This window comes from Leishmania major, chromosome 3, assembly GCF_000002725.2.
Source record: "Leishmania major strain Friedlin complete genome, chromosome 3".
Lineage (NCBI taxonomy): Eukaryota > Euglenozoa > Kinetoplastea > Trypanosomatida > Trypanosomatidae > Leishmania > Leishmania major.
In genome coordinates, this window is record NC_004916.2 from 193,233 (window position 1) to 217,717 (window position 24,485).

General features: G+C 63.2%; 6 protein-coding genes across 6 annotated transcripts; all 6 read left to right on the forward strand.

Annotated features, from left to right (window-relative positions):
* Positions 1 to 762: 762 nt before the first annotated feature.
* Positions 763 to 7,014, forward strand: LMJF_03_0530 (conserved hypothetical protein; the record flags this gene model as incomplete). Its single annotated transcript, XM_003721681.1, has 1 exon — positions 763 to 7,014. The coding sequence occupies one exon, from the start codon at positions 763 to 765 to the stop codon at positions 7,012 to 7,014; it is 6,252 nt and encodes a 2,083-aa protein (XP_003721729.1).
* A 1,707-nt stretch (positions 7,015 to 8,721) lies between these two features.
* LMJF_03_0540 (putative 26S protease regulatory subunit) lies at positions 8,722 to 9,912 on the forward strand (the record flags this gene model as incomplete). Its single annotated transcript, XM_003721682.1, has 1 exon — positions 8,722 to 9,912. One exon carries the CDS (start codon positions 8,722 to 8,724, stop codon positions 9,910 to 9,912), a length of 1,191 nt encoding a protein of 396 aa, XP_003721730.1.
* A 1,734-nt stretch (positions 9,913 to 11,646) lies between these two features.
* Positions 11,647 to 15,597, forward strand: LMJF_03_0550 (conserved hypothetical protein; the record flags this gene model as incomplete). Its single annotated transcript, XM_003721683.1, has 1 exon — positions 11,647 to 15,597. The coding sequence occupies one exon, from the start codon at positions 11,647 to 11,649 to the stop codon at positions 15,595 to 15,597; it is 3,951 nt and encodes a 1,316-aa protein (XP_003721731.1).
* A 1,468-nt stretch (positions 15,598 to 17,065) lies between these two features.
* LMJF_03_0560 (hypothetical protein) lies at positions 17,066 to 19,222 on the forward strand (the record flags this gene model as incomplete). The annotated part of the gene is made up of 1 exon (XM_003721684.1): positions 17,066 to 19,222. One exon carries the CDS (start codon positions 17,066 to 17,068, stop codon positions 19,220 to 19,222), a length of 2,157 nt encoding a protein of 718 aa, XP_003721732.1.
* Positions 19,223 to 21,827: 2,605 nt separating this feature from the next.
* Positions 21,828 to 22,826, forward strand: LMJF_03_0570 (putative quinone oxidoreductase; the record flags this gene model as incomplete). Its single annotated transcript, XM_003721685.1, has 1 exon — positions 21,828 to 22,826. The coding sequence occupies one exon, from the start codon at positions 21,828 to 21,830 to the stop codon at positions 22,824 to 22,826; it is 999 nt and encodes a 332-aa protein (XP_003721733.1).
* Positions 22,827 to 23,287: 461 nt separating this feature from the next.
* On the forward strand, positions 23,288 to 23,824 carry LMJF_03_0580 (conserved hypothetical protein; the record flags this gene model as incomplete). Its single annotated transcript, XM_003721686.1, has 1 exon — positions 23,288 to 23,824. One exon carries the CDS (start codon positions 23,288 to 23,290, stop codon positions 23,822 to 23,824), a length of 537 nt encoding a protein of 178 aa, XP_003721734.1.
* Positions 23,825 to 24,485: the final 661 nt, after the last annotated feature.

The following is a 24,485-nucleotide window of genomic DNA, read 5'->3' on the forward strand; positions in this document are numbered from 1 at the left end:
GACGTAGAGAAGAAGCCACCGCAATCGAAGCTTCCACGCAGGGACGCTCTCGCTCTGTGCGCGTCCAGCAAGGGAAAACGAAAGAGGATCACGTAACAACGCTCTATAAACGGCGTGAGGGGTGTCAAGAGGCAGGCACGCCTCGGTAATCGCGTACAGGCGGCGCACCGGCACGGGGCCATAAGTCCATCGTTTCCCCGCCGTGCATCTATTCCTTGTGTCAGTCCGGGTCTTGAGTCTGGGTGTCCTTCGAGGCGTCTCCACGCACGCATCGGGCACGGATGAGGAGGGTACATGTAGGGAGGACAGAGACGCACACACACACACATCCCATCGACGCGCGCATATCGGCATACACCCGCACTCTGAAATTGCGTCTGCTCACGACGACAGCTGCATAAGCGTTAGTGCCCGGCACGTCGACCTCGGGCGCTGATGCTGCCATCTCGAGGTCTGCTGCAACGTGGAACCTTGGCAGCCACTGCGGCTCGATGGGCCTCCTCTCCCTCGTCCTCGGTGGCGCGCCGATCGCGCGGCGACACCAGCGCGACCACATCGCGGCAGCCAACGCGTAACTTCGGTCCTCCGTCTTCAGCGGCGGAGAAGCGGGAAGCCGACGCCGGTGAGGGTGCAACAGCGCCAGCCCCTGCTGCACATACGGCTGCGGAACAGGACGTGGATGAGGTGGAGCGCCTGCTCACCGTCACTGCGACGCGCGCTGCACCTGCTAGCCCAACACCATCTACGCAGACGCCCACCCCCATGCTCGAGTCGTCGCTGCTGTCCATTACCGGCGCCACCGCCGCGGCGCCGGACACAATCGTGGACCCAGGCGCAGCACTGCACTTCAAGGCCCTCCACCAAGCGGAGGTGAGCACACGTGGCAGGGATAGACCGACGCACGTGCAGCTGGAGCAGATCGACCGGCGCCGCAGCAAGCCAAGCCTGTCCGAAGCCGAGTTTGGTGTGGGAATGACGGAGCGGCTGCTGCCGGAGTTGCCGCGTCTGCCAGCGTTGCATGAAGTGCACTACGGCGACGCTGTGGTGCGGGAGCTGGACCGCAGTACATACTTTGCGCTGAAGCAGGGCAACAGCACGAGTGCGACCACGCTATCGATGAACGCTGGTGCCAGCCACCCCTCGACAGACTCGGCGGCCGCACCCGGCAACGCTGCCGTGGTCATCATCAACGGCGAGGCGTGTGTAGAGATGAGCCTGGACGAAGACTTGGGCGAGGCAAGCTTTTCAGCGTTTGATGCCGAGGCTGGCAAGGCAGCTCCGACAGCGTCCCACGCTACTACCCCAGCTCGCACTGGTGCCGCGGCCGCTTCAGTGCCGGCCAGCTCGACCGCCGAAGGACAAATCAAGTCTGCCAAGGGCGACAGTGGTCGTGAAAAGTGCGACGCTGCCGCGGGTGGTGCGTTGTGTATTCAAGAAGACATCGACGCCAGCGATGCCGCGGAGCCTGGTAACAGCAACGGTGACGACAGCGACGCGGAGGAGGACGGTCTTTCGCTACAGCTCAACTTTGGCGCGGAGCGGCCGTGGTTTGTGCCGGCTTCTGGGGTCGTGCAGCTGCACCCGCTGTCGCCGCAAGACTGCGCGCTGCTGCTGCGGTTTGTGTTGCGCCTACGTCAGCAAAGTGAAGTCGATCTTGTGCCGTCGCTGCGCCGCGCGCTGATTGCTGCCGAGCAGCAGACAGCAGAGACGGAGGCGGGCGGAGAGGGCCACGCGAAGAGAGGCGGCGCTTCCGTAATGTCGGAGCCGCCACAAGCGTCGTTGTCAAGCGAACCTGCCACAAGCAGTCGTGGCCGCCGCCCTCACCTGACCTTAGCCGATGTGGTTCGTTACCTGGACACCGCGCCGCCGCCGGTGATCGCCTTTACGGAGTCGCTCCCCGCCAACAGCGCGAGCCCCTGCACGTCCAGCTCTGGCCCCGACTCCACATCCCCTGCCTTCGTGTTTCACATGTACCTCGAGAATATCTCCTCGCAGAACGCCCTCGGACACCTGGCTGGTCTCTTCGGCATTCCTCAGCGCTCCTTCCAGACACACACCGCTGCGAGCAAGATGTCGTGCAGCACGGTGATGTGCGCCATCGCCGAGAACCGCGTGCGACGTGAGCACCTGCTGCTGCTGAACACCCTGCGGCACCCGGGATTCGTGCTGCGCGTGAGCGACATTCGCGAAGTGCGCGAGGATGTGCACGGCTCCTCTGGCGACTCCGCCGGCGCGGACGCGTCGTCACCGTCGTCCACGTCGCAGCGCTTATTTCGCGAGCTCGCCCGCTGGCAGCCCCTTTACCATACCGAAGTGCTTCTGCGGCGTGTGTGTAGCGCGGGCAGCACCGCGAGTGGCAGCGGCCTATCGACGCGGCAGCAGCTTGAGCACCGCCTGCGCGCGGTGCAGACGGTCGGCGCCATCTGCTTCTGTGCAAACCGCGAGGCGTCGTTGGCGCGTGCGGCGACGGACGTGCTGCACAACTTTTTCCGCTCTGCCCTGCTGAACGCGCTGCAGCGCCGCAAGGCGCCGGTGCCGCTGACCCGCTTCCTGAAGCGACCCAACTTGGCAACGGCGCAGCACGCGCATCACGTGAGCACCGATGTGACCGTTCGGCAGGTGCTGAAGACCTTTATCCAGTGCAACGGTGACTGGCATGCAACGGTGGTGCGCACGCCCTACGTGTGGCGCCGCCGCTGGATCAACGCGCTGCGCGGGCTTGTCTGGAACACTATGGCGAGCCAGCGCATCCGCAAAGCAGGTCGGGAGGTCTGCCTCGGCGATGTCGTGCTGAAGCCAGAGTACCGCGATGACGTGCATCGGCGCGGCATCATGACGGTGAAAGCGGAGCACGTGATGGTCGTGACAACGTCTGCGGAAGCGCAGGCGGCGTGCATGGAAGACGTCTTCATTCCTTTCCTCCGCGGTCGCTACCCAGAGCATCTCTTCGCCGACGAGTCCACTGGGCATCCGATCATGACGCGCACGAACATGCTGGCCCTGCTGCGAGCAATGCACGCACCGCAGCTGCTTCTGGGCTTCACCGACGAGGCGCGGCTGCTACTGGACATCAGAGCCGACGTCTCACCGCTGCTTTTCCGCCGCCTGCTAGTGCGGCCGCTGGGGCTCGAGTTCGCCATCTTGGAAGACAAGCCTCCCATGCGCGCGCTGCACTTCGACGCGGCACGGCTGCTCACGAATGACCGCTGGCTGGCCGCCGATGGCGTGAAGCAGCAGCAGCAGGAGCAGGAGCAGCATCCATCCTCGCGAACAGGACTCAACGACAACAACGGCAACAGCGGCAACGCTCCGCGTCCAACAGCGCTGCAGCTGGCCTGCGCGAGTCATCTTATACCGCCAAGCGTAGTGCTGGAACGCACAACCCTCGGCGCTCGCCTCGCCTCCGGCATCCTCTCCGAGGAGTTCTTCAGCGTTCCCTCGGCAGACGACTACGTCGTGCTCGGCCACGCCCACCGCCACCTCGACGGAGATCTGGTCCAAGCAGCCCCGCACTCTGACACCGCCGTCGTGGGCGATCGCGTGTACTCGGTGTATATCCGCGCTGTGGTGGAGCACAACCTTGCTGGTCTGTCCAGCATGCTGCGCGAGTACTTTGCGCTCTCCGGCATCGAGACGGAGGCGGACAGCTCGCTGCAGCACAAGGTGCACCGCATGCGGCGCGAGCTTGATCCAGAGACAGAGCTGCTGACGGCGCCGGTGTACTGCTCGACGTGCTACAACCGCGACCATGACACTCAGGAGCAGTGTGCTGAGTACCAGTACAAGCGCCATCGACGTGGTGCGCAGCTCGATTTGGCCGCCGCCGCTCTCCAGCTAGAGGAAGATGCGCATAGAAAGGGGATGGAGCATGAAAGAGGTGCGGCGCTGCCTCCGGTTGGGATGCCGGGGAAGAGGCATGGCGACTTGGGGAGAGACGAAGCCTCGGTGACTGATCTGACCCCCTCGATGCCGCCTGCGGCGTCGACGGCAGCCACAACGCCGGTGCCTGCGCGCACGGTGTGCATGCGCTGGCGGCTGAGGCGCCGCCATGACGAGCAGCGCTGGGGCGTTCGTTTCACAAAATCGCTTCACCTCGTCGGCATCGACGATGCGTCACTCCTGCGAGAGGCCGCGGTGTGGTGTAGCGCGACCAGCGAGGCCTGTGACGCTGTGAGCAGCGCATCGACAACGGCAGTGGCCATGCCGGACGAGGCCGAAGTTTGCCCGTGGCCATCCTTCTGGATCGCCCAGAGCGCCCCGGTGGACGAGCAGGCTCCGCCGTCCTCGTCGTCAGCGCTGCGCATCCTTCAGTTCGTGCGTGCCGCACTTCGTGGCAGCGTCGGCACAGACACAGGCACAGCCCCACAGCAGCTGGTCGCGCTTACTGAACTGCTTGCGCAGTCGCCGCTGCTGCGGCTGCCACCGGCTGCATTGACAGTGGCGCTTCCGCCATCCACTGCGGCGCCGGCGGCGTCGCTGCTGAAGGCGTGCAAGTGGCGCTTGGCGAAGGTGAACGCGAAGCCGGTTGCCACCCAGCGCGACGTGGCCGCCGCCCTGCTCACCGAAGCTGTGAAGTCGCGCGAGGTGTGGCTCACCTTCGAAGTACCGATAGGCGCCGCCGCCGAGAACAGCCGCGCTGACGTGTTGACGCGCGCGCCGCCTGGTGCCAGTGACAGCACGGGCGCGCTTACGAAGCGCGACGACGCCGGCTCGACTGCCTCGCGAGGTGTCGTCCCGCAGAGCACCGCTGCGATGCCACCGAAGCGGCGGCACGAAGCAGAGGTGGCGATGCGACGTGCCTTGAGCGAGGTCAGCCCCGACACACGGCGGTGGGTGCAGGACTTGCCGTACCGAGTCACCGTCGTCCTCAAGAAGCACCGTCGCCAGGTGCAGGCACACCGCTCGTGGGGGCTGCAGCTCGACGGGACGGACATGACGCTCGTGAACTTCGCGCAGCTGATGTTGCGGTTTATGGCTGACTCGGACACGCACGATAAGCAGGGACATGGCGGTGGACGTTGCTCGGTTGCCTCCATCGCCCCTGGCGAAGCGTTCCCTCGCCTTATTAGCAGCAGCAGCAGCGACAAGAACGACCGCCACCTTCACAGCGTCTCGAAGCTGCTGAGCGACCTTGATCCAGGATTGATGCCAGTTTTGAACGACATGTACCGTGTGATGCGCATCCACAACACGCCGGTGCGCCACAAGGCGGAAGCGGCGCGTGCGATGGCGGACTTTCAGGCATCGCTGGACGCAGCGCTGGCGTCCGCACACGTCGCTGAGCCGTCCGCGCCGCCTCGAGGCGGTGACCATCGCGGCGCACATGCGAACATGTCAGCCTCGAGCGAAGAGTTCTTTCTCACGCTCACCTTAGAACGCAAGGCCTCAAGCTACCGACTCTGCAGCTCGCCAGCCACGGAGCACGGGCTACAGCCCGCAGCTGCTGAGCTCAGCGGCCGCAGCAACGCTCCTGTGTCGGCAAACGCGTCCTCGTCTGCTGCTGCGCTGTCGCCCCCAGGCGCTACAGCGGTGGTGGACGCGGCCCTTCTCTCGGGTTTGGCAACAGAGCGCTGCCCGGTGCGGCCCATCACAGAGGCGCAGCTCTCGCGCAGCGTCGTCACGGTTGCCATCAACCGTCTCCTGCTCACGAGCGCGACAATGGACAAGTGGGGGCTGCGGCTGCAGCAAGGCACGCGGCGGCTGAAGGCGATACAAGAGAACCAGTACTTCAGCTTCCACGTCTTCGCGGCCAAGAAGTCGCAGGGGGCCCGCATCGCCGACACGCTGCGCCTCATTCCCGCCTCCAACGCCGCGATGGGGGCGGCAACACGGAGCAATGCGTCGACCTCAGCGACAAGGCGCGCTCATCACCTCTATTACGTGGAGCGAGTTAACCGCACCGCGGTTCGCTCGCACGCAGAGCTGCGGCAGGCGCTGCTAACGGCTGCGCAGCCGGCGCAGCAGCAGCAGCAGTTGGGGCGTGGCCCGACGCCGATGCCAGCCCTCCCTCCCGAGTCCGTGACGTTAGGCGTCCGCCAGCTCCCGCTGCTGCGGCTTTCAGCGACCGTCCGTCGCGGCGGCGTCGGTGAAGAGAGCGCGCTCGGCCCCGTGGGCCTCCAGGTGGATAACCACATGCAAGTAGTGGCCGTGTTCGCGGGCAGCCCCATGGCCCGCGCTCTCGACGAGGCTGCAGGACCGATCTGCTCTCTTCGGCGGCTTATCCGCGACCGCAGCGACGCTAGCGGTGCCCTGGACAGCACACCAGAGGTAGGCTCGGAGGCGGCGTGGGACGTTGTTCGAGATCCGCAGTTGCGGGAATCGCTGGCGCGGGTGGCGGCCGCCACCTCAGTGCCCTCCAGCAGCTCTGCAGGCGGCAGCGCCGGCGGCGGCACCGACGAGACGCGCACGGCACGGATGATCACGACAGTGGCCAAGAAGCCGGTGCGGCGTCAATGGAACTACGGCATGGACGAAGACGACGGAGAAAACAGTAGCGGCGGCAATGACACTCCTGATACTCGCGTGGCGGCGGTAGCTACCGGCACGTCGCCCGGCGCGCCGGCGGCGCAGGTCTCAGCGCCGTCCCTGCTGCTAGTGGAGGAAGAGTCGGCTGTCCGCACCTCTCTGCGCGACCTTGCCGCTGTTGCGGCATATATACAACAGCAGCTCTGCAAGTGCACCATGGTGGACGGTGTGCATGTGCTTCAAGCGTCGATGCTGCAGGAGTTCGCGTTGGCACAGCTGGCCAAGCTGGACCAACGTCACGGGCCAACATCAGACGGCGCGCCATCCTCCGAGGACGCGGTGGAGGCGGCGGCGATGCTGGCAGGGGTACGGACAGAGCTGGCCCAGCTGCATAAGCGTGTGGACGCAGTGCATCACGAAGTTCGCTGGGAGGTTGTGTACGCAGTGGCGTCGAATCGGCCTCTACGCACGCCGGCGGACTTGGCGGCTGCCTTCGCGCCTGGCGTTGCCGAGGAGACCATCATTCTTCAGCAGCTGATGGAGGACTGACACGCCGCCAGGGGAGGCGGGAGCGACGTCTGAGGGGCTTTAGGGGGAACGAGAGAGAGAGAGCGCAAGAGATGGTGGACGGTGGCAATACGATGCACACCTGTGCGACGAGGACGAGACCGTGTGAAGGGAGGGGAGGGGATGGTTGGATGTGCTGCCGCGGCGTCACTCGTCTACGCCTGTCTTGGCTTCCTATAGCCTCTTGTCACAACGATAATGCAGCCTAGCGGTGGCCAAGTGCACGTGTACTCGCCTGCGTGTGTGTGTGTGTGTGTGGGGGGGGGGGGGGGGGTATGTGTGCGTGTGTGTGTGGGTAGGTGGGTGTGGGTGTGCTGAACCATTACTAAGCGGAACAAGCGCACACGTCGAATAAAGGGCCGAAGTACAACAGGAACACCGAAAGATGAAGGCACAGACGGGGGGAGACACCTTTCTCGCGTCGAGTGTCAAGGGCGGATGTGTGCATATTGTACACAACCCGTCTGTATATATATATATATATGTGTGAACCCGTGCCTCTCTCTCTCTCTTGTGTCAGAGGAGGAGGGGAGCAAGATGTGTCGAGAGCAGAAGCAGCGCGAGGGGGGGATGAGGACGGCGCAGACAAGGCGGCGGCGGTGTACATGCATAATCCATGCTCAGCCACAGGCGCGCACACACATGCACAACACCACCACCCTGTCTCTCGCCCCTTGCGCCACTTTGCATGGAACACGTGGGGAGCGTTAGTGGCGCAGCTCGCCGCCGCCTCAAACACAAGGGTATGCGAGAAGAGGTGGAAGGGGGGGGGAGAGGGGCACCGTTGAGCTCCAGCACGCGTTGCGGCACACAGACACACACACACACACACTTACGCAGAGATAGAAAGATCTGTCTTTCACCACCTCTTCTCTCTCGCTCTTGAGCATGTCCGGCACAATGTGACGCGATTCGTTTGCATGGCGATCGTGATTCTACTTTTCACCTCCATCGTCCCCATTCCTGACTCTCTCCCATGTGTGTATATATGCTGCTGCTGCTGCTCCACTTGCACTCTATTCACGCGCACACGCCCCCCCCCCCGCACGCGCTTCTCTTCTTGCTGGAGAAAACAGCGAAGCATCACAGAGCGGCCCACCCCACCCCACACCCTCCGCTCACTTCCTCTCTCACGCGCCCTTCCCATCCCCCTAATACCGCGCCGCAAACCGCACGCGACAGCCTCCTCCTCGCCCTCCCTCTCCTCCTCCTCCCCTCTCTCGCTAGTAAGACGAGCGCACGCTTGGGTGGCACGCCCGCACATCTGCATCCTTTCCCTTTTCGTCGCCTGTCACCTCTCGTTGTGTGTGTGTGTGTGTGTGTGTGTGTGTGTGTGTGTGTGGTTGACGCGGACTTGTCGATACACCCACTAACACGCGCGTCCCACGCACGTCCACGGCGAGACCCGCGCCGCGGCTTACATAGTACGCGCACGGGCACGTGGCCATTCCGACGCGCGAGCCGGCAAGCGGTGCTGCTCACGGATTCAGAGGTGCCTCTCCTCATCAAGGGTTGCTCTGTCATCGCCTGGGCCCCGTCCTGTGAGGTGTGCGCCGAGGCCGGCATTCGTTGTTGTTGTTGTTGTTGTTGCGGTTTGTCTTCCCGCGGTCCTCGGAGGCTTTTCTGCCTTCCTTGCCCACTCCATCGCCGCACCCCACCTCCGCCCGCCCCTGTGCCGGCACACACGCGATGCAGAGCAACGCCCCCTTCGACCCGGAGCGTGAGGCGCTGCGCAACGAAGCCATCAAGAAGACAGTGGAGCGCAACGTCACGCAGGCTCGCTTGAAGAAGGTGAACGACGACGTCAAGCTGCAGCAACGTGAGCTGGACAAAGTGGAGGATCAGGTCAACGCCCTCCTCAGCATTGGTCATTACGTGGGTGAAGTGCTCAAGCGCGTCGATGAGGAGCGCTTCATCGTGAAGAGCATCAGCGGTGCGCGTCACCTTGTCGGCTACCGCAAGAGCATCAAGCCGGAGAAGCTCAAGTTCGGCGCTCGTGTTGCGCTGGAAATTACGACCTTCACGATCGTGAAGGTGCTGCCGCGCGAGGTGGACCCGCAGGTGTACAGCATGCAGTACATGTCCAGTGACAAGGACGTGTCCTTCCAGGACATTGGTGGGCTGCAGCCGCAGATGCGTCAGATGCGTGAGGTGATCGAGCTTCCCCTGACGAACCCGGAGTTGTTCGTGCGCGTGGGTATTGCACCGCCGAAGGGCGTGCTGCTGTACGGGCCGCCCGGCACCGGAAAGACGCTGCTGGCCAAGGCCATCGCCGCGAACGTGGATGCCGCGTTCCTCAAGATCGTCGCCTCCTCCATTGTCGACAAGTACATTGGCGAGTCCGCCCGCGTCATCCGCGAGATGTTCGCCTACGCGCGTGAGCATGAGCCGTGCATCATCTTCATTGATGAGGTGGACGCCATTGGCAGCAAGCGTATCGAGGGCTCGTCCTCCGATCGCGAAATACAGCGCACGCTGATGGAGCTGCTCAACCAGATGGACGGCTTTGACAAGCTAGGCAAGGTGAAGGTGATCATGGCGACGAACCGACCCGACACGCTCGATGCGGCGCTGATGCGGCCTGGCCGCCTCGACCGCAAGATTGAGATCCCGTTGCCGAACGAGGCGGGACGGCTCGATGTTCTCCGCATCCACTCGGCGAAGATAACGAAAAAGGGAGACATCGACTTCGAGAGTGTCGTGAAGCTGTCGGAGGGCTTCAACGGTGCTGATCTGCGCAACGTGTGCACGGAGGCCGGCATGTTCGCCATCCGCGCCGGCCGCGACTACGTCGAGAACAGCGACTTCAACAAGGCCGTCCGCAAGGTAGCTGACATGAAGCGGCTGGAGGGTACGGCGCACCAGTACTCAGACCAGTAGGAAGGCGTCGACGACGATGATGGCGACGGCGACAGCACAGGGAGAGTCTCTGTCTGTCGTTGTGTGAGTGTGTACGTAGTTGTCGTTCTTGTACGGCGCCGCCACGCTCCTCCTCCCTCTCCGTGATTATAGTTATTTCCTGGACAAGGATGATGGTATGGCATCTGTTGGTGTTGCCCCGCCCCTTGCTGGATGCTGTGGGCTGTTCATGTGTGCACATGTGCGTGTCGGTGTCGGTGTAGTCGTACATGTGGGAGTGGTGGCCGGCCACTCGGAAGAGGGGGGTGGCGGGTGTGGCAACGCGTGGCATGCCTCTCGTTCTCTCATAACAGAGACATCAGCAGCGGATGTGCACGGCCCCCACTGCCACCACCACCACCACCACCACCCTCTCCCTCTCTCCACCCTCTTCCTCCTTTTTCTTGATATCCCTCGTCGTTGTCGGCTTCTGCATCAGGCGGTGTGTGTACGGTTGTACGTGTGGGAATGTCCGCCTGTCTGTCGCTCGGTGTGTCTGCTTGTGGTATCCTCTCTCGTGTCTCCCACGGCCCCAGTCGTCTCTCGAAGGAGGTCGACACTGCATGAGCGCCAGAGCAGGGGTGTGGGTTTCTTTTACTTGGGAAGTAGTGCAGGCGCGCGCATGCACACGCCGTGGCAACGGGAAGAGAGGGTTTGAGGGCGTCCACGGAGGCGCGAGAGCCGGCGCGGCGGAGCGACAGGGCTGTGGTATATCATTGCGTGTTCTCCGTACAGGCAAAGGCGCGCCAAGAGAACATCACAGCCACGGTCTCACATGCACACGCTTCTCTCTCTCTCTCTGTCTCGGGCTCTGTCTCGCCTCGTCCGCACAACCCCCCCCATGTATCCCACACACACACACACATACGAGCCATCCCCTCGCTGCACGCGACAGCACCCGAGACATGCATCCCTCACCGCAACCCACCCACCCACCCCCGCTCCCTGCACTGTCGTCCGTTCATGTGTCTCTCTATCTCCAAGTACGTGTGCATGTGCGTGTGCGCTTGTAAGCTACCGTGACTTCCTCTCGTCTTCTCCCTTCACCTCTGTGGGTCGGTGTGCCGTTGGAGGGAAAAGCAGCCTCTCCGTGGTCATTCTGCTCGCTCGCACCCGTGTGCACCTGTCTGTGGGTGCATGAGCATGGGCGCGTGAGCGTGAGCGTGAGCGTGTGTGTGTGTGTGTGTGTGTGTGTGTGTGTGCATTATGTATGTGTGGCGCTCCCTCGTCTCTCCGCATGCACGTGCTCAAGCGGATGAGCTAGAAAAAAAAAAACGGAACGCGCTACAACGGTGACCCACCGCACATCGAGCGATCCACCACCGCCCTCCACACGCGGAGGAGGGCACGAGGCTGCACACGCACGTACTCGCGAGCCCCATCCCAGTCTTGTTGCACCACGAACTTCTGCCGACTTCTTCTCCACACCCTCCGCACCCCGACATCACGACGAAGGAAGGAACAATGGCGACCGCGGCTGCTGAGGCAGCGTGCGTCACGTGCAGCACGGCGCTGTGCTCCTCATCCACACTGACCATCGATCGTATAAAGCGACGCTTGGGCAGCCATTGTATGGACAAGACGACGTCCGCATCTACGTCCGAAGGATCGGCGTACACCACCACATATTCCGGCAGTGCTGTCCTCGCTGAGCACCACCACACGCGTCCACGTGTCCGTGGCTTCTGTCGTGGTGACTCTCGCGGAGCGAGATGGATGCATCGCCTTCGGCGCGCACTGCGGCTCACAGAGCGCGCAGCAGTGTGTGCGCTGTATCTCCTGCTGCCGTTCCTGCTGTACTACTCAACGCCGCCATCCGCATCGCAGCGGCTGCCGCCAGCACGCGCTTCCATCACCGCCGCCCTCCTTGCTCCGTTTCTCTGTGTGCGTGCAGTCGAGTACGACCTCTCGTTGGCATTCCAGGCGAACGACCACGTCGATAGCGTGTGCGTGCCGGGCGCAACGGCAGCACGGACATCCGTGCAAGCGCCACCCACCTCTACTCGTGGCAGCGCAATGAAAGAGGCGGCGGTGGGCCCGACAGTCTCGACGGCCCGCGCGGCGGCCATCGATCTGTCGGCCTGTCCGCACTACTCGTTGTGGTCGCTCCTGGCTGGGGTGAACAACTTCGGGGAAACAACAAGAGTGGATGGGGGTAACGTGGATGCCGCGGCGGCGAGTCGTGCTGGTGCTCGGGGCGGTGTAGACAGCTCCACGAGGCCCGTCGACCGGCACGGCAGAGCGGCGGCGGCGGAGGCGGAGGCGCGCCGGCGTATCCCAACGGCCACCCCAGCGGCGGCGCCGTCCGCAGCGAGCACCGCGCACGTAGTGCCAGGCGACCTCACCAGCACGCTTTCGGGCTCGCGCAACGCGCTCACCTACTACTATCAAGTGCTGAACACAGACAACTTCTTCTTCATGTTGCAGGGGTGCACCATCCAAATCACCATCGATGGAGACGTGCCGCCGTCCTACGCCTACAACACCTTCCAACGATACGCGGATGGCTATGCGTTAAACGTCTCCGCCACGGGCAAGGATGGCAGCATCAGTGGTGGCTCTGGGGTGCGAGGTACCCTTGCCTCCTCAGCTGGCACCAGAACCAGCGGCGCTGAGGGTGACGGCGATGAGGCGTACCCCAACATCACGCCGCGGACGGCATTCTTTTTTTGGAATCAGCCGCGGCTGCACTGCACGTACAACGCTCCGGCGCTGATGTCGATGATGATTGATCTTGCTAACCAGCACCACCACCGGCGGCAGCCGGAGGAGGAGGAGGAGGAGCCACGCCGTGCGTTCTTGAAGGACGACGCAGTCTTGGCAGAAGCCGGCGTACAGCCAGCAGACGGCGAGGCAGCTGCGGGTAGGCCAGCAGCCTCCTCGACTGGGCCCCTTTATCCGTCCTGCGCCGCAAGCATGCCCCCGCCGCAGAACATCCTACCGTCTGGCGGCCGGAACACAACGCTCACGGTGAACTACATGCAACTCGGCAGCTCCGTCGTCGTGAAGATCTTCAGCTTCGATGTGTGGTATCAGCTCACAGGCACACCGGTTCTAGCGACTCACTCGGCGGCGCGTACCACGACCACCGCAGCGCCCGCGTCGGCCGCGTACTCGGCAGTCTTCTCCAGCGACCCGATCACCAGAAGCAGCAGTTGCAGCACTGGTGCGTCCACCAAGAACCTGGCCGCTGGGCAGTCGTTAAAGTTACCGGGGGACCCCGAGAAGGTGTGCACGGCGCCGGCGCTCTACACCATCTCCCTGAACCCGCTGCTTGCGCGGGCCTCTTCCTGGAGCCTCGGCAGTTCCACAGACTGGCTACAGCCCTCCGTGATGGTCACCCACGACTACCCGGCCGCCCGCGTTATCGCGGTTGTCGCGCAGTGCTCTGGTGTGCCACTTTCCTTCGCAGTGAAGGTGAACTTCCTGAATCCTGGCAAATACCCCGGCAGCGGTCAGCATTACGCCACCTTCATCACGTACTTGTTCTTCTTGGCGTGCTATGCCCTCCTGCTCATCGTGTTCCTGGTAATGATTGTACCGTGCAGCAAGCGGCGGCGGCGGGGGCAGGGGCGGCAACGTCGTGGTGGCGGTGCTGAGGGGGGCGAAAGCACCAGCAGCAGCCCAGGTCAGGCAAGAGCAGCAGACAAGACGAAGCGGGCGAGCGCGGGATCTGACCAGCGCAGTGCTGACAAAAACAGAGGCGGTAGCGTGCGCGGGCGGCGGAGCGGCAGTGCCGCGGCTGGCGGGGACGGTCGCGACGGCCACCGCCAAGACGACGACGGTGGCGAAGAAATGCACGGGACGAGCGCCCCAAACAGTACAACGGCGAAATATGCGGCCCCCGAGAGTATGTCCGCGGCGGTGAAGGGCATGACCAAAGTGCCACCAAGCCCATCCTCGTCGTCGCCGACCTCCGTAGCAGCGGTGGCAGCCCGCACACGCGCGTCGGCGCAGCGCGGCGCAGCTGAAAGTGACCAGGACAACGCCGAAGACGAGCCTCTTCATAGGGAGGAGGGCGAAAGCAGCAGACAGCAACGCCGCGGCGGTGCCGGGCCGCAGCAGCAGCAGGGCCAGCGGGTCGTGGAGAGACGCGATGGCGTCAGCGAGGGCGACGACTCCCAGCAAGAGACCTCTTCCTTATACACAGCGCACTCGAACGCGCACCACACGTCGTCTTCGGGTATCTACGACGAGACGGACATCAACTGCGGCAGCAGCGATGCCGCAAGCGAGGCGCAGGCGAGGCGAGGCGCGAGCGGGCGTCGCCGTGCGCAGAGCCGTCGACGCCGCGGCCCCTCCACGCTCTCCCTCTCCACCAGCGGCGACGACTCGGATTGCAGCAGCAGCACCACCACCACCACCACTACCACTGACAGCACGAGCGACGACGACGACAGCCGCGCCGCCCGCCGACGGCGACGGCAGAAGGAGCAGCGACGCGCGAAAAGGGGGATTCAGAAGCAGAAGAAGCAACGATCCCGTCCACGCCGTCAGGCCTCGGCCACCTCGACCTCTCGCTGCTACGCCGCCAACAACCTAAACGACGACCGGAGAGGCTCGAGCACGGGCACCTTCGCTGCGCCGCTTCGGTGGCGTTTCAGGGCGGTGGGAATGGCCAACGCCGTTGGCCACCACGTCCTTGACCCGGTGCGACTGTGGTGGGCTGAGAGCCACATCCTCGTTATGCATGCACCGATCCAGTGGCTTGTCCTCGTCCTTCTCGTGCTCAGGTGCTTGCTGAGCGTCCTCTTAGCGTCGAAGTTCTTTCTGCTCTCTGGGGCGGTGCGCCGCGACTCCTTGATGGGCAACAGCCTGCCACTCGTCTGCGTTATTTTCGAAGTCGCGACGGACACGCTGCTGATCCCGATAGAGATGCTGGTGGCGATGGGGTGGGGCCTGGCTTTCACGGCGCCACTGCCCACGAACCAAATTGTTACCGTCGGCTTTGCCACGCTCATGATGTTCATCGTCCTTGTTTTCAGCGCCGCGTGCGCGAAGGATGGTCTGAGCATGTCGCTGACCGCGAATCGGCACGCGAGGCTCATCAACAGCAATCTATGCAACACAGTCGCATACACCCGCGCCGCTTTCGAGATGGTCTGCCGCGTCCACAACGTGCTTCGCATGTTCTTCCTGTCGCTGTGGCTGTCGAAGACGGTGGTGCCGGCCGATGCAGCGGCTGTGCAGAGGCAGCGCAGACAGAGTCACAGGCAGCTGCAAGGCGCACAAAGTGAGTGCCGTGAAGGACAAGGAATGGCCGGGCCCCGCGATGGCAGCAGTGATGGGGCGTGGTGCAAGTCAGATCATCACCGCCGCACCTCGTCTGCGTCCTCGTCCTCGTCATCTGGTCAGTGCGACGGTTCGTCTCTTGTCACCGCCGACACCACAACGCCGTCGTCGGCCCCGATCGCCCTCCGGCTGCCGCCGCGCCTCGGCTACCCTGGCGTGTCCCTGTCGGCGATGGACGTGTATCTTCGCTACCGTGGCATGCGGGTGCCCTTCGCGATGCTGCTGGTATGGGCGGTTCTGCTGCTGGTCTTCGCCTTCACCGTCTACCAGCCGGAAGACTACTACATGGTGATAGCCTTTCGGGAGCTGCAGAGTGTGTATCTCCTCGGCTTCATCATCCTCTTTTTGCGGACGTCATCCCCTCTCTACTGCTAAGAAGGATGCCGACTCGCACCGGTGCCACGCACCGCACACCACAAATCTAAGAGAGAGGGAGGGAAGGAGGGAGGTGGGTGGGGGGAGGGGACATCCGCACGTTGTGGTGGTGCATCATCCCTGCTGCTGCATGGCCACCCGCCCGCTCTTTGGATTCCGCCGCTCACTGTGTGATGGTTCGTGAAGCTCTAAGCGATCGTGTGTGTGTGTGTGTGTGTGTGTGTGTGTGTTTGTGTGTGTGTTGGACACGAAAGGCAAAGCCTATTCGAGTGGCGGGAAACGCATGCACATGCATGCACGCTGCACTCCGCCGAGGCGTGTGCCATCCCACCCTTCTCCCTTTCCACGGCGTCCGTGTGCGTTCGTCGCAGACGAGAATGGCGTCCGATGAGGTGTTGGAGATCACACAGGCAGAACAACAACGAAAAGGGTGAAGTGCAGTGATGGGGTCGTTCGTTGCTGCAGCAACACGAAGAGAGCTGCCTTGAGGCGATGGCCTCCGCGAGCAAGCCGCCCCCTCGCTGTCTACGTCTCTCTCAAATTGAGAACGCACCCTGTCCTCATTTGGACGCAGCGCCGATGAATGTGGGCGATGCGCATGCGTGCGCGTGTCCGTTGCTCGGTGTGGCGCCGCTCGCGCACCCATCATGCGAATGCCGCGAGAAGAGCTCTCACTCCTGCTCGCACCGAAGCGCATCATCGGAACGTCCTCACACCTTCCCTCTCTGCCCTCTTCTTCGCCTCTGACCCGTGTCGCATGGAACCTGCGCATGCACGCACACACGCACGCGTGTACACGTCTATATATATATATATATATTATATATATGCACACGCACATCTGTGCGTCTCTCTACTGGACGATATCCGTGTGTGCCCTGGCAGCAGGTTTCGTGTGCTCCTCCTGGCTCGGCCTTGTGTTCGTCTTTTTTGCCCACTGCATACTCTGTGTGTGTTTTTGTTGTGTGTGTGTGTGTGTGTGTGTGTGTGTGTGTGTGTGTGCCCAACGTCGGCACAAATCCGCTCGCCCCTTCCCTCATCTGCTTGCTTCACCTCTCTTCTCAGCATCTACATTTTTCTGCTTCGCTTTATGTATATATATATATATATGTATATATATACATATATGCATATATATATATACACATCTCTCTCTCTCTCTTTTGCATCCGAATCGCCCAGCTCAGCTCAGCTCCCTCTCTTCGGTGTGTTCTACGTGTAAGGCATTCTTATCTTCCTCCAGCTCCTGTGTGGCGTCTCGCATCTGTACCCTACCTCCTCGTCGTCGTCGTCTTCCATCCCTCTCACCAATAACTACACCCCGCCCCGCCGCTGCCGCTGCGGCCCTTGTCCTCTGCCTTCACGCCTTCCGGCAGACACGCGCAGAGCAGGGGGAGGGGGTGGCACGACTGCATCCCTTGCTCGTCCGGAAAGAGACACCCGCGCACACGCGCGCTTACTCCGGGCCATGTCCAGCGACTTCGAGACTCTCTCGTGCAACCTGGAGAGCAGTGAACCTCGGCGGAGACACTGCCGCCGCAGCAGCAGCAGCATCGGGTGCGACTCTGACACGCTCGATGACCTTATCGCCGACGACGATGCGCAGCTGCTGCGCCGGCTCGCGGTTCGCAACTCAGCTCCCGGCGCGGGTGCTCGTCGTGCGCTCTCTAGTGACCACGCCAGTGCACACTTGGGTCGGCGTGAGTCGGCTTTGTACGGCTACCGCGCCTACGGTGTGACGGGCGGAGTCGCAGCGACTTCGCCGGCTGCGCGCGGCGGTGCCTGTGGCACGATGCCTCTCTCCACCAAGGGCCCCATCACCTGCTGCCACCAACCTGCCACCGTTGCGCACACCACTGTCAAGAGCACGGATAGCCTGGACAACCTGGGCGGTGCTTTCACCGCCACGGTAGTGACCCCGCGCGCCCCAGGTGGGGGGGGCGTCTCATGGGCATCAGCGACAGCGGCGCCCACGACCACCGCCGCCCATGCCTCGGCGTTCCGTGACAGGGAGGCGGCGTCGCTGGTCGAGCGCCAGGTGACATGCCCGCCGGACACCAGCTCCCTCACCTCTGTCACGAGCGCCGCGACCATGACTGCCTCTGCTACCACGGGTCGCACGCACGACTCAACTAACGACGATGACAGCTCTGAAGACAATGAAGGAGCGGAGGAGGGTCGGGCACACCTCAAAGGCGGCCACACCGTGCAGCACCGGCGGCTAGCGCACGACGCATCGGAAGCAGCCGCAGCCTCACGTACGCCACAGCCTACCTCGCGCGCCCCGCCCCACCGCAGTGCACGGGACTTTGACGGCTTCTACAACACGGGCTTGTTGCTGGAGGATGATGATGATGACGACGACGATGCGGCTGAGAGTGAGCTGAGTCGCCGTCCCGCTCGCGCGGTCGACAGCGCTGCCGCACCATTTCCATCCACGGCACTCAACGCGAGTCTTCTCTACATGCAGGGCCCAGCTGGACAACGCGGCAGCGATGCACCTATCAGCTTTCGGCGCGCGCAGGCAGCCCCTGCAACGCCAGGCCCACACACCAAAGGACATGGCAAGCGTCCCGCCTCACCGACGTCCGCCAAAAAATCGACGGTCACCGCAGCGCGTCCTTTGTTTATCGCCTCGCGACGCGAGGCAGCTAGCGAAGAGTTGTGTCGGTTGGCTGTGGCGCTGCCCACCATGACGACGGTGCACTGGCTCTCGCTCGTCATCACTCTTCTCGTGCCAGTCAACCTGCTGTGCCTTGATGTGATGGCGCTGGGGTGGATACGGCGGCGCGTGGACGCGAGCTACGGCGGCACATCTGCGTTGCCGTCATCTGGCCTGACCACCTCACCCACTTCCTTGCGCGTAGTGATCTGTGGTGCTGCGGGGGTCTCGACCGGCGTCGCAGAAGCTCCGTCGTCGTGCGGGAACGACTCCGGGTTCACATTCAACATGGGCGCCCCCACCTTCACCTCCACCTCCGGCGGCGGCGGCGGCTGTGGTAGAAGCGGGAGCAGCAGCGGCGGCAGCACTGCCGGCGCCGGCAACCCACGAAGGGTCGACGCGAAAACGTCTTCGTTCTCGTCTGCGCACACGGTGCCTGCCCTGTGCAGCGTCATTCTGTGGCTCTTGGCCCCCAACGGACTTCTCTGCCGACTTGTTATACACCGGCTCCGGCGACCCACTGGCGAAGCAGTTGCTGACGATCATGAGCCGGAGGACGAGTCTGTGGTGAACCTATCGCCATCGTTGGCAGCAACGGCAGCAGCACCGAGCACACCATCCCCACTGCACCGATCAGCGGCATCAAGCACCGATGAGTATCGCCACTTAAGAGCGGAGTGGCAAGTGTGTTGCGACGTCTATGAGCGTGTGCGTCAGCTGGCACCACACCTGGAGGTGATCGAGCTCTTTATCCGGTACGCGTGTTTGTGGGTCATGCTGCACGCCCCTCCCCTGCCGTGTGCGACAGTGGCGAGCGAGTGGACGGACGCGTGGCTACTGAAGGCGCCGGCGCCTGAAGAAGAGAAGGTGATGGCGCAGAACAGCAGTCACTGGCGCGCCTCGAGCAGCGTCACAGCCTCGGTATCGCCGCGCCGTGCTTCGGACGCCATCGCGGCTGCCTGAGTGGAGGAAGTGAAGGAGGCGATCACACATGGTGGGACATCCTCCTCATCACGCATCCTCAGTGCGAGGGACCGTAAGAGAGGTGACGTGTGCGCATGTGCACGCGTAAGCGTGCATGTCCACACGAGACAGTCTCCGAGCAATCGCTCGTGTATTCGCCGATATGTTCTTTTGTTTTCTTGTTGGGGGAGGGGGGGGGCTTGTTCGTTTTCCCCCGCCTGCCTGCTTGTCGCGTCTTCGATCTCTCGCTCGCCGGCCTCCCTCCCCCGGCACCCCTGCTTTGGGCGTGTGTGCATGTGTGTGTGCGTGTTGGAGGTTTGCTCGTAGCCTCTTTTTTCTTTGCGGCGATTCGTTTTCCACGTTGTGTTGGACTTCCCATGCGCCCTCCCCTCCCCTCTTGTCCGTGAGGCACACACACACAAACACACACACACGTGCAGGCACACAAGATAATATATATATATATATATATATTATGTATATACACATACCCTCGTTACGCCTGCATTCGCCTCTTACCCTCACTCCCCTCCCCTCCCTTCCCCCTCATCACCTCTTTCTCTTGCTGCTCCAGCTGCTGAGGCTGCTGCTTGATCCTTTCGTGTCTCGTGTGCGCTACACCCGATGTCTAGGATTCTGTACGGCTGTGCTCCAGATATTGTGTGTGCGTGTGTGTGTGCCTGAGCGTTGATTGCTTCTGACAGTGGTGACGACGCAACTATCATCGAAACCAAAAATGAGCTGCCGTGGCCTTCAAGAGCCTCATCAATAAGAAGCCTCAACGCCGTGTGCTCGCCCTCAACTCTCTCTCTTTCTGCCTCTGTGCCCTTGACAGCCGCGAGGCACGCCTATCCTACCTGAGTGAATCGCTTGTGGACCCCACCCCTCTCGCCTACACCTCACACGCCGAAGTACCCCTGTCCGCGAGTACTCGCACACACACACACACACATAAACATATATATAGGGCGCACTGTCCACACCTCTCGCACCCCATCAAGAGCGAATGGGGCAGTACACACCCGACGAGTGGTCGGTGTAGCGGCGCTGCCTCGCTGCACACACACACACACACACACGATGTCACGCGTCGTGCTTGGGTCTGGCTGGGCGGTCCCACGCTCATGGTGTGCGGACCCGATGGCGAGGGGGTCTCCCTCGACGAGCGCACCCGCGTCTCCGTGCAGATCACACCCCGGGGACACCCTGGGGGACTTGGCTCAGACGCCTGCGACGGCGGCTGCAGGAACACGGCTTGTCGGTGCCGGATGCAGGCCACGCTGGCGCACTGTGCACATGTAACGATGACAGAGTGGGGGGCCCGTCAAGCGGCGCCACCACCAAGAGGTGGGGCAGCGGGAGGCGCGCATTGCACAACCAGGCTGCCTTTCTTCACGCAGCATGTGGCGAGCATCGAGCAGGAGGCACGGCAGCGACCACGGGCTCCGGTAGAGCGATGTCCGCGGCGGGCATACAGCACCTTCGAAGGTTGGGGCTCAACAGGCTACCTTGTGAGCCCCAAGACTCCTAGATACGGTCACGCGTGTTCTCGCCGGCGACCCGGCAGTGGACCAGCCGGAACTTCGTGCCCCGAGAGGGGAGGGAGAGGGAGGGGGAAGGAGGGGCGCGACGGGGGCGGTGGCGGTTCGGATCGACCGCGCCACTTTTTGGGGGGGCGAGCAGCTGGCCACCTGGCCGCTGTATACATCCGCCGGTGTCACCGTTGACCACACGGTCAGCAGACGGTGCAAGAGTGCCCGACGTTTTTGGCAACGCCTTCGCGATCACGCGCGATGGGGTGCGATGGCAGTGACGTACATGGAGCGGGTTTGTGTCGAAGTTTCTCCAGGTGTCGAGTGTCATGGGTGTCCCAGCGCATGGGTGCCGTTGGGCGGCCCAGTGCGTGCGCCGCTGTTTGCCGTCGCTAAACCGTTGCCTCCTGCAGGACACGAGGCCGGCCCGTCTGTCGACCTCGGTGGCACGTGGGCGGGAAGTTTGGATGGGGGAGAGGGGGCTTTGGGAAGCCGCGCGGTCGCACCCCCGCGATGTGCGCTGCCGGGAGCGGTCCTTGTATCGGACGTGTCGTTGCTCGGATGGGGTGCCATGTTGTTTCGCCCACACGGGGTGGGAGGGGTCGCTGCATCCAGGGGCCGGCGAAAGTGCCAGCCTCCCTCCCTAATCCATTCTGCTCTCTCATCAGTCCCACTGCCGTGCATACACGTGCGTGTATGCGTGTGTGTGCCGACACGAGCGGGAGAAAGGGGAACGAAGTGGACTGGCACGGTGAGAACGAGCGGAACGACGTCGATGATGTCACCCCTGCGCAGGCCTAACCACCAACACGCAGCGGGATCGAAGCGGCGCGCCGGCGTCACCCTGTCCACTGCGGCTCACGACCCACACTGACACAGACACACACACGTGCACTTGGCTGTTGGCACCCTTCACTCGTCCACCTGCGCATCTCTCCTCTCTCCGTCTTCTCCGTATCTCTGCCGACGTGCGTCATCGCCGAGGAACTCAGCCAGTCGTCACACGAACTCACGCTTCTCTCTGTCGACTGCGAGCACCTGTACACGGTTGGCAGCACACCAACACAGAAGCCATGGAGGTGATTGCCACGGCGCACGGCGGGCCTGAGGTGCTCGCGGTTCGTCCATCCTCGCACACCCCCGACGCAACGCAGCTGGAGGGGGGTCAGGTGCTGGTGCACAACGCCTACGCTGGCGTGAACTTCATCGACACCTACTTCCTTAGCGGCCTTTATAAGAAGCCGGCAATGCCGTACATCGTGGGCGAGGAGGGCGCGGGTGCGGTCGTCAAGGTCGGCGCCGGTGTGCCGGAGACGATGCTCGGGAAGCGTGTCGCCTATTTCGGTGGTGCTGGCTGCACTGGCAGCTACGCCGCCTTCACAGTGGCGCCAGCGTCTGCGCTGCGCGAAGTGCCGGATGGGGTGACGGACGCGGAGGCGGCGGCAGTGATGTGCCAAGGCCTGACGGCGCACTATCTGGTGGACTCCAGCTACCCGTGCGGCCCGGGCTCGACGGTGGTGGTGCACGCTGCCGCCGGTGGGACGGGGCTTCTTGTGTGCCAGATGGCGAAGCTGCGCGGTGCGCGCGTGATCGGCGTCTGCGGCGGTGCGGAGAAGGCGACGCTGGCGAGATCGGTAGGCCGCGCGGACGTGGTGATCGACTACGTGGCGACGCCGGACTGGGCGCCGCTGGTGCGCGCGGCTGCGCCGCAGGGCGTCGACGCAGTGTACGACGGTGTGGGCCAGGCGACCTTTGCCGGCAGCCTATCGGTGCTGCGGCCGCGCGGCTACATGATCACCTTCGGCAACGCGAGCGGCGCTGTGCCGCCAGTTTCGCCATTGGAGCTGTCGCGCGCGGGCAGCGTGTACCTGCAGCGGCCGACGCTGGGCGACTTTATGCGCACTCCCGAGGAGGTGCAGCGCCGCACCTCCGAGGTGTTTGAGTGGGTCGCGTCGAAGCAGGTGCAGCTGACGATCGGCCATGAGTACCCGTTGCATGAAGCGGCGCAGGCGCTCGCGGACCTGCAGTCGCGCAAGACAACGGGCAAGCTGCTGTTGAAGTGCATCGACTGAGAAGAAGCGGATGCGCTAGGTGTGTGTGTGTGTGTGTGTTTGTGTGTGTGCGTGCGCTCAACGATATATTGTGTGCCCCTCCCCTCCCTTCTGTGCGTCATCGACAGCGTTTCACCACACACGGGTAGCAAGCTGTCGTAGCGCGCTGATGCGTGTGCCCCGGCGTCGGCTGCCGTCCGTTCTCGCCTCGTCTCTTCACACACACGCAGGTGCGCATCCCACCCACACACACACACACACTCTCTTTCTCCCTCCCTTCGCTGTGTGCGCGCTCGCACCTCGCCCCCGGCCCTGCATCGACCCACTCCTTCACCCCGCTTCCTCTCTCCCTCCCTCCCTCCCTCCCTCCCTCCCTCCCCCCCCTCTCACGCGCACCTCTGGTGTAGCCTCACCCCCTCCCCTGCAGGCGAAGGAAAGTCGCGGAATCCATACGTACCCCACAAGGCCCACTGTGAAGCGGCATGAAACTGCTGAAGTTTGTGAACAGCGACGCCCCGCACACGCTGGCGGATGTGCAGCTGCGCAACCAACGCCTTTGGTTCCCATGCAGGCACGGCAACGCGGCGGTAGCGGCGAAGAGCTGGACCCTCACTGCCGCATCACCCGCATCAGTTTCCGGGGGTTACTGGCTTCTGGACGACGACAGCCAGCCGATCTGCGAGATTACTGATGTGCTGCTCGCGCTGCCCGAGACGGCAGCCAACGCGGCCGGCAGCAGCGGCACCTTCGCCCCACGCGGGGTAACGGACAAGGACGTCGACGGCATCGACTTCCGCAGCAAGATGGGGCGGCAGATGGAGCGGGAGCGCGCCACTTACGGTGCCACCTCGAAGACCGCGACCAAGTCAGCACGGACGATGATGAACGCCGAGGAGATGACGGAGAAGAAGAACGAGCGCATGAAGCGCGAGCGCGAGGCTGTTGCCGAAGCGATAGAGGACAACGACGCGAGCGTGATGGAGCCGCGCAAGAAGGAGAGGAAGCACTCGAAGAAGTAGCGACGGAGACCCACGTGCACGCATTCACGGTCGGCATGTGGCGTTGAGTCTGTGTGTGCTGTGACCGCTCTTGTCTTCTGTGTGGCGCGGTGTACACACCTTGACAGGGAGGAGAAGGGCGAGATGAAGTGGTGCATGGCCGCTGTTGGTCGTATCTGCTGTGGTGATGTCTCTCTGTGTAACTCATTTGACCGAGGTGCTGCCGTTCTTCCTCGTCCTCCGCCTTCGCTCGCACTTCTCGCCAACGCACCCACTCACCGCGGTCTGCACACACACACACACACACACACACACACACACATGCGCCTGAGGGCTTCGCTTAGCCGAGCGACGGATGAGGGACGGCAGAGTGGAGGACAAGAGATGCAGCAGCGGTGGTCGTACCGCTGTCGGCCACCGGCAGTGAAAGGGAGACGGTGGAGGAGAAGGTGGCCATCACGCATGTGATTTTCGGGCTTGGCTGTCCTCTCGCCCCAAACGCATCAGCCGCGTAATGGTGCGGCTAGTGAATAGCTACGCTACTCACGTGCTCCGTACGCCACCCTCGCACGCATGCCAACACGCCAGCTCAGTAGAAGTGGCGGAGAAACAAGGCGAGAGAAAGAGAGACGGTGCACAGTGGCAACGGCAACCAACTTCCACGTAAGGACTCGGTCATCAT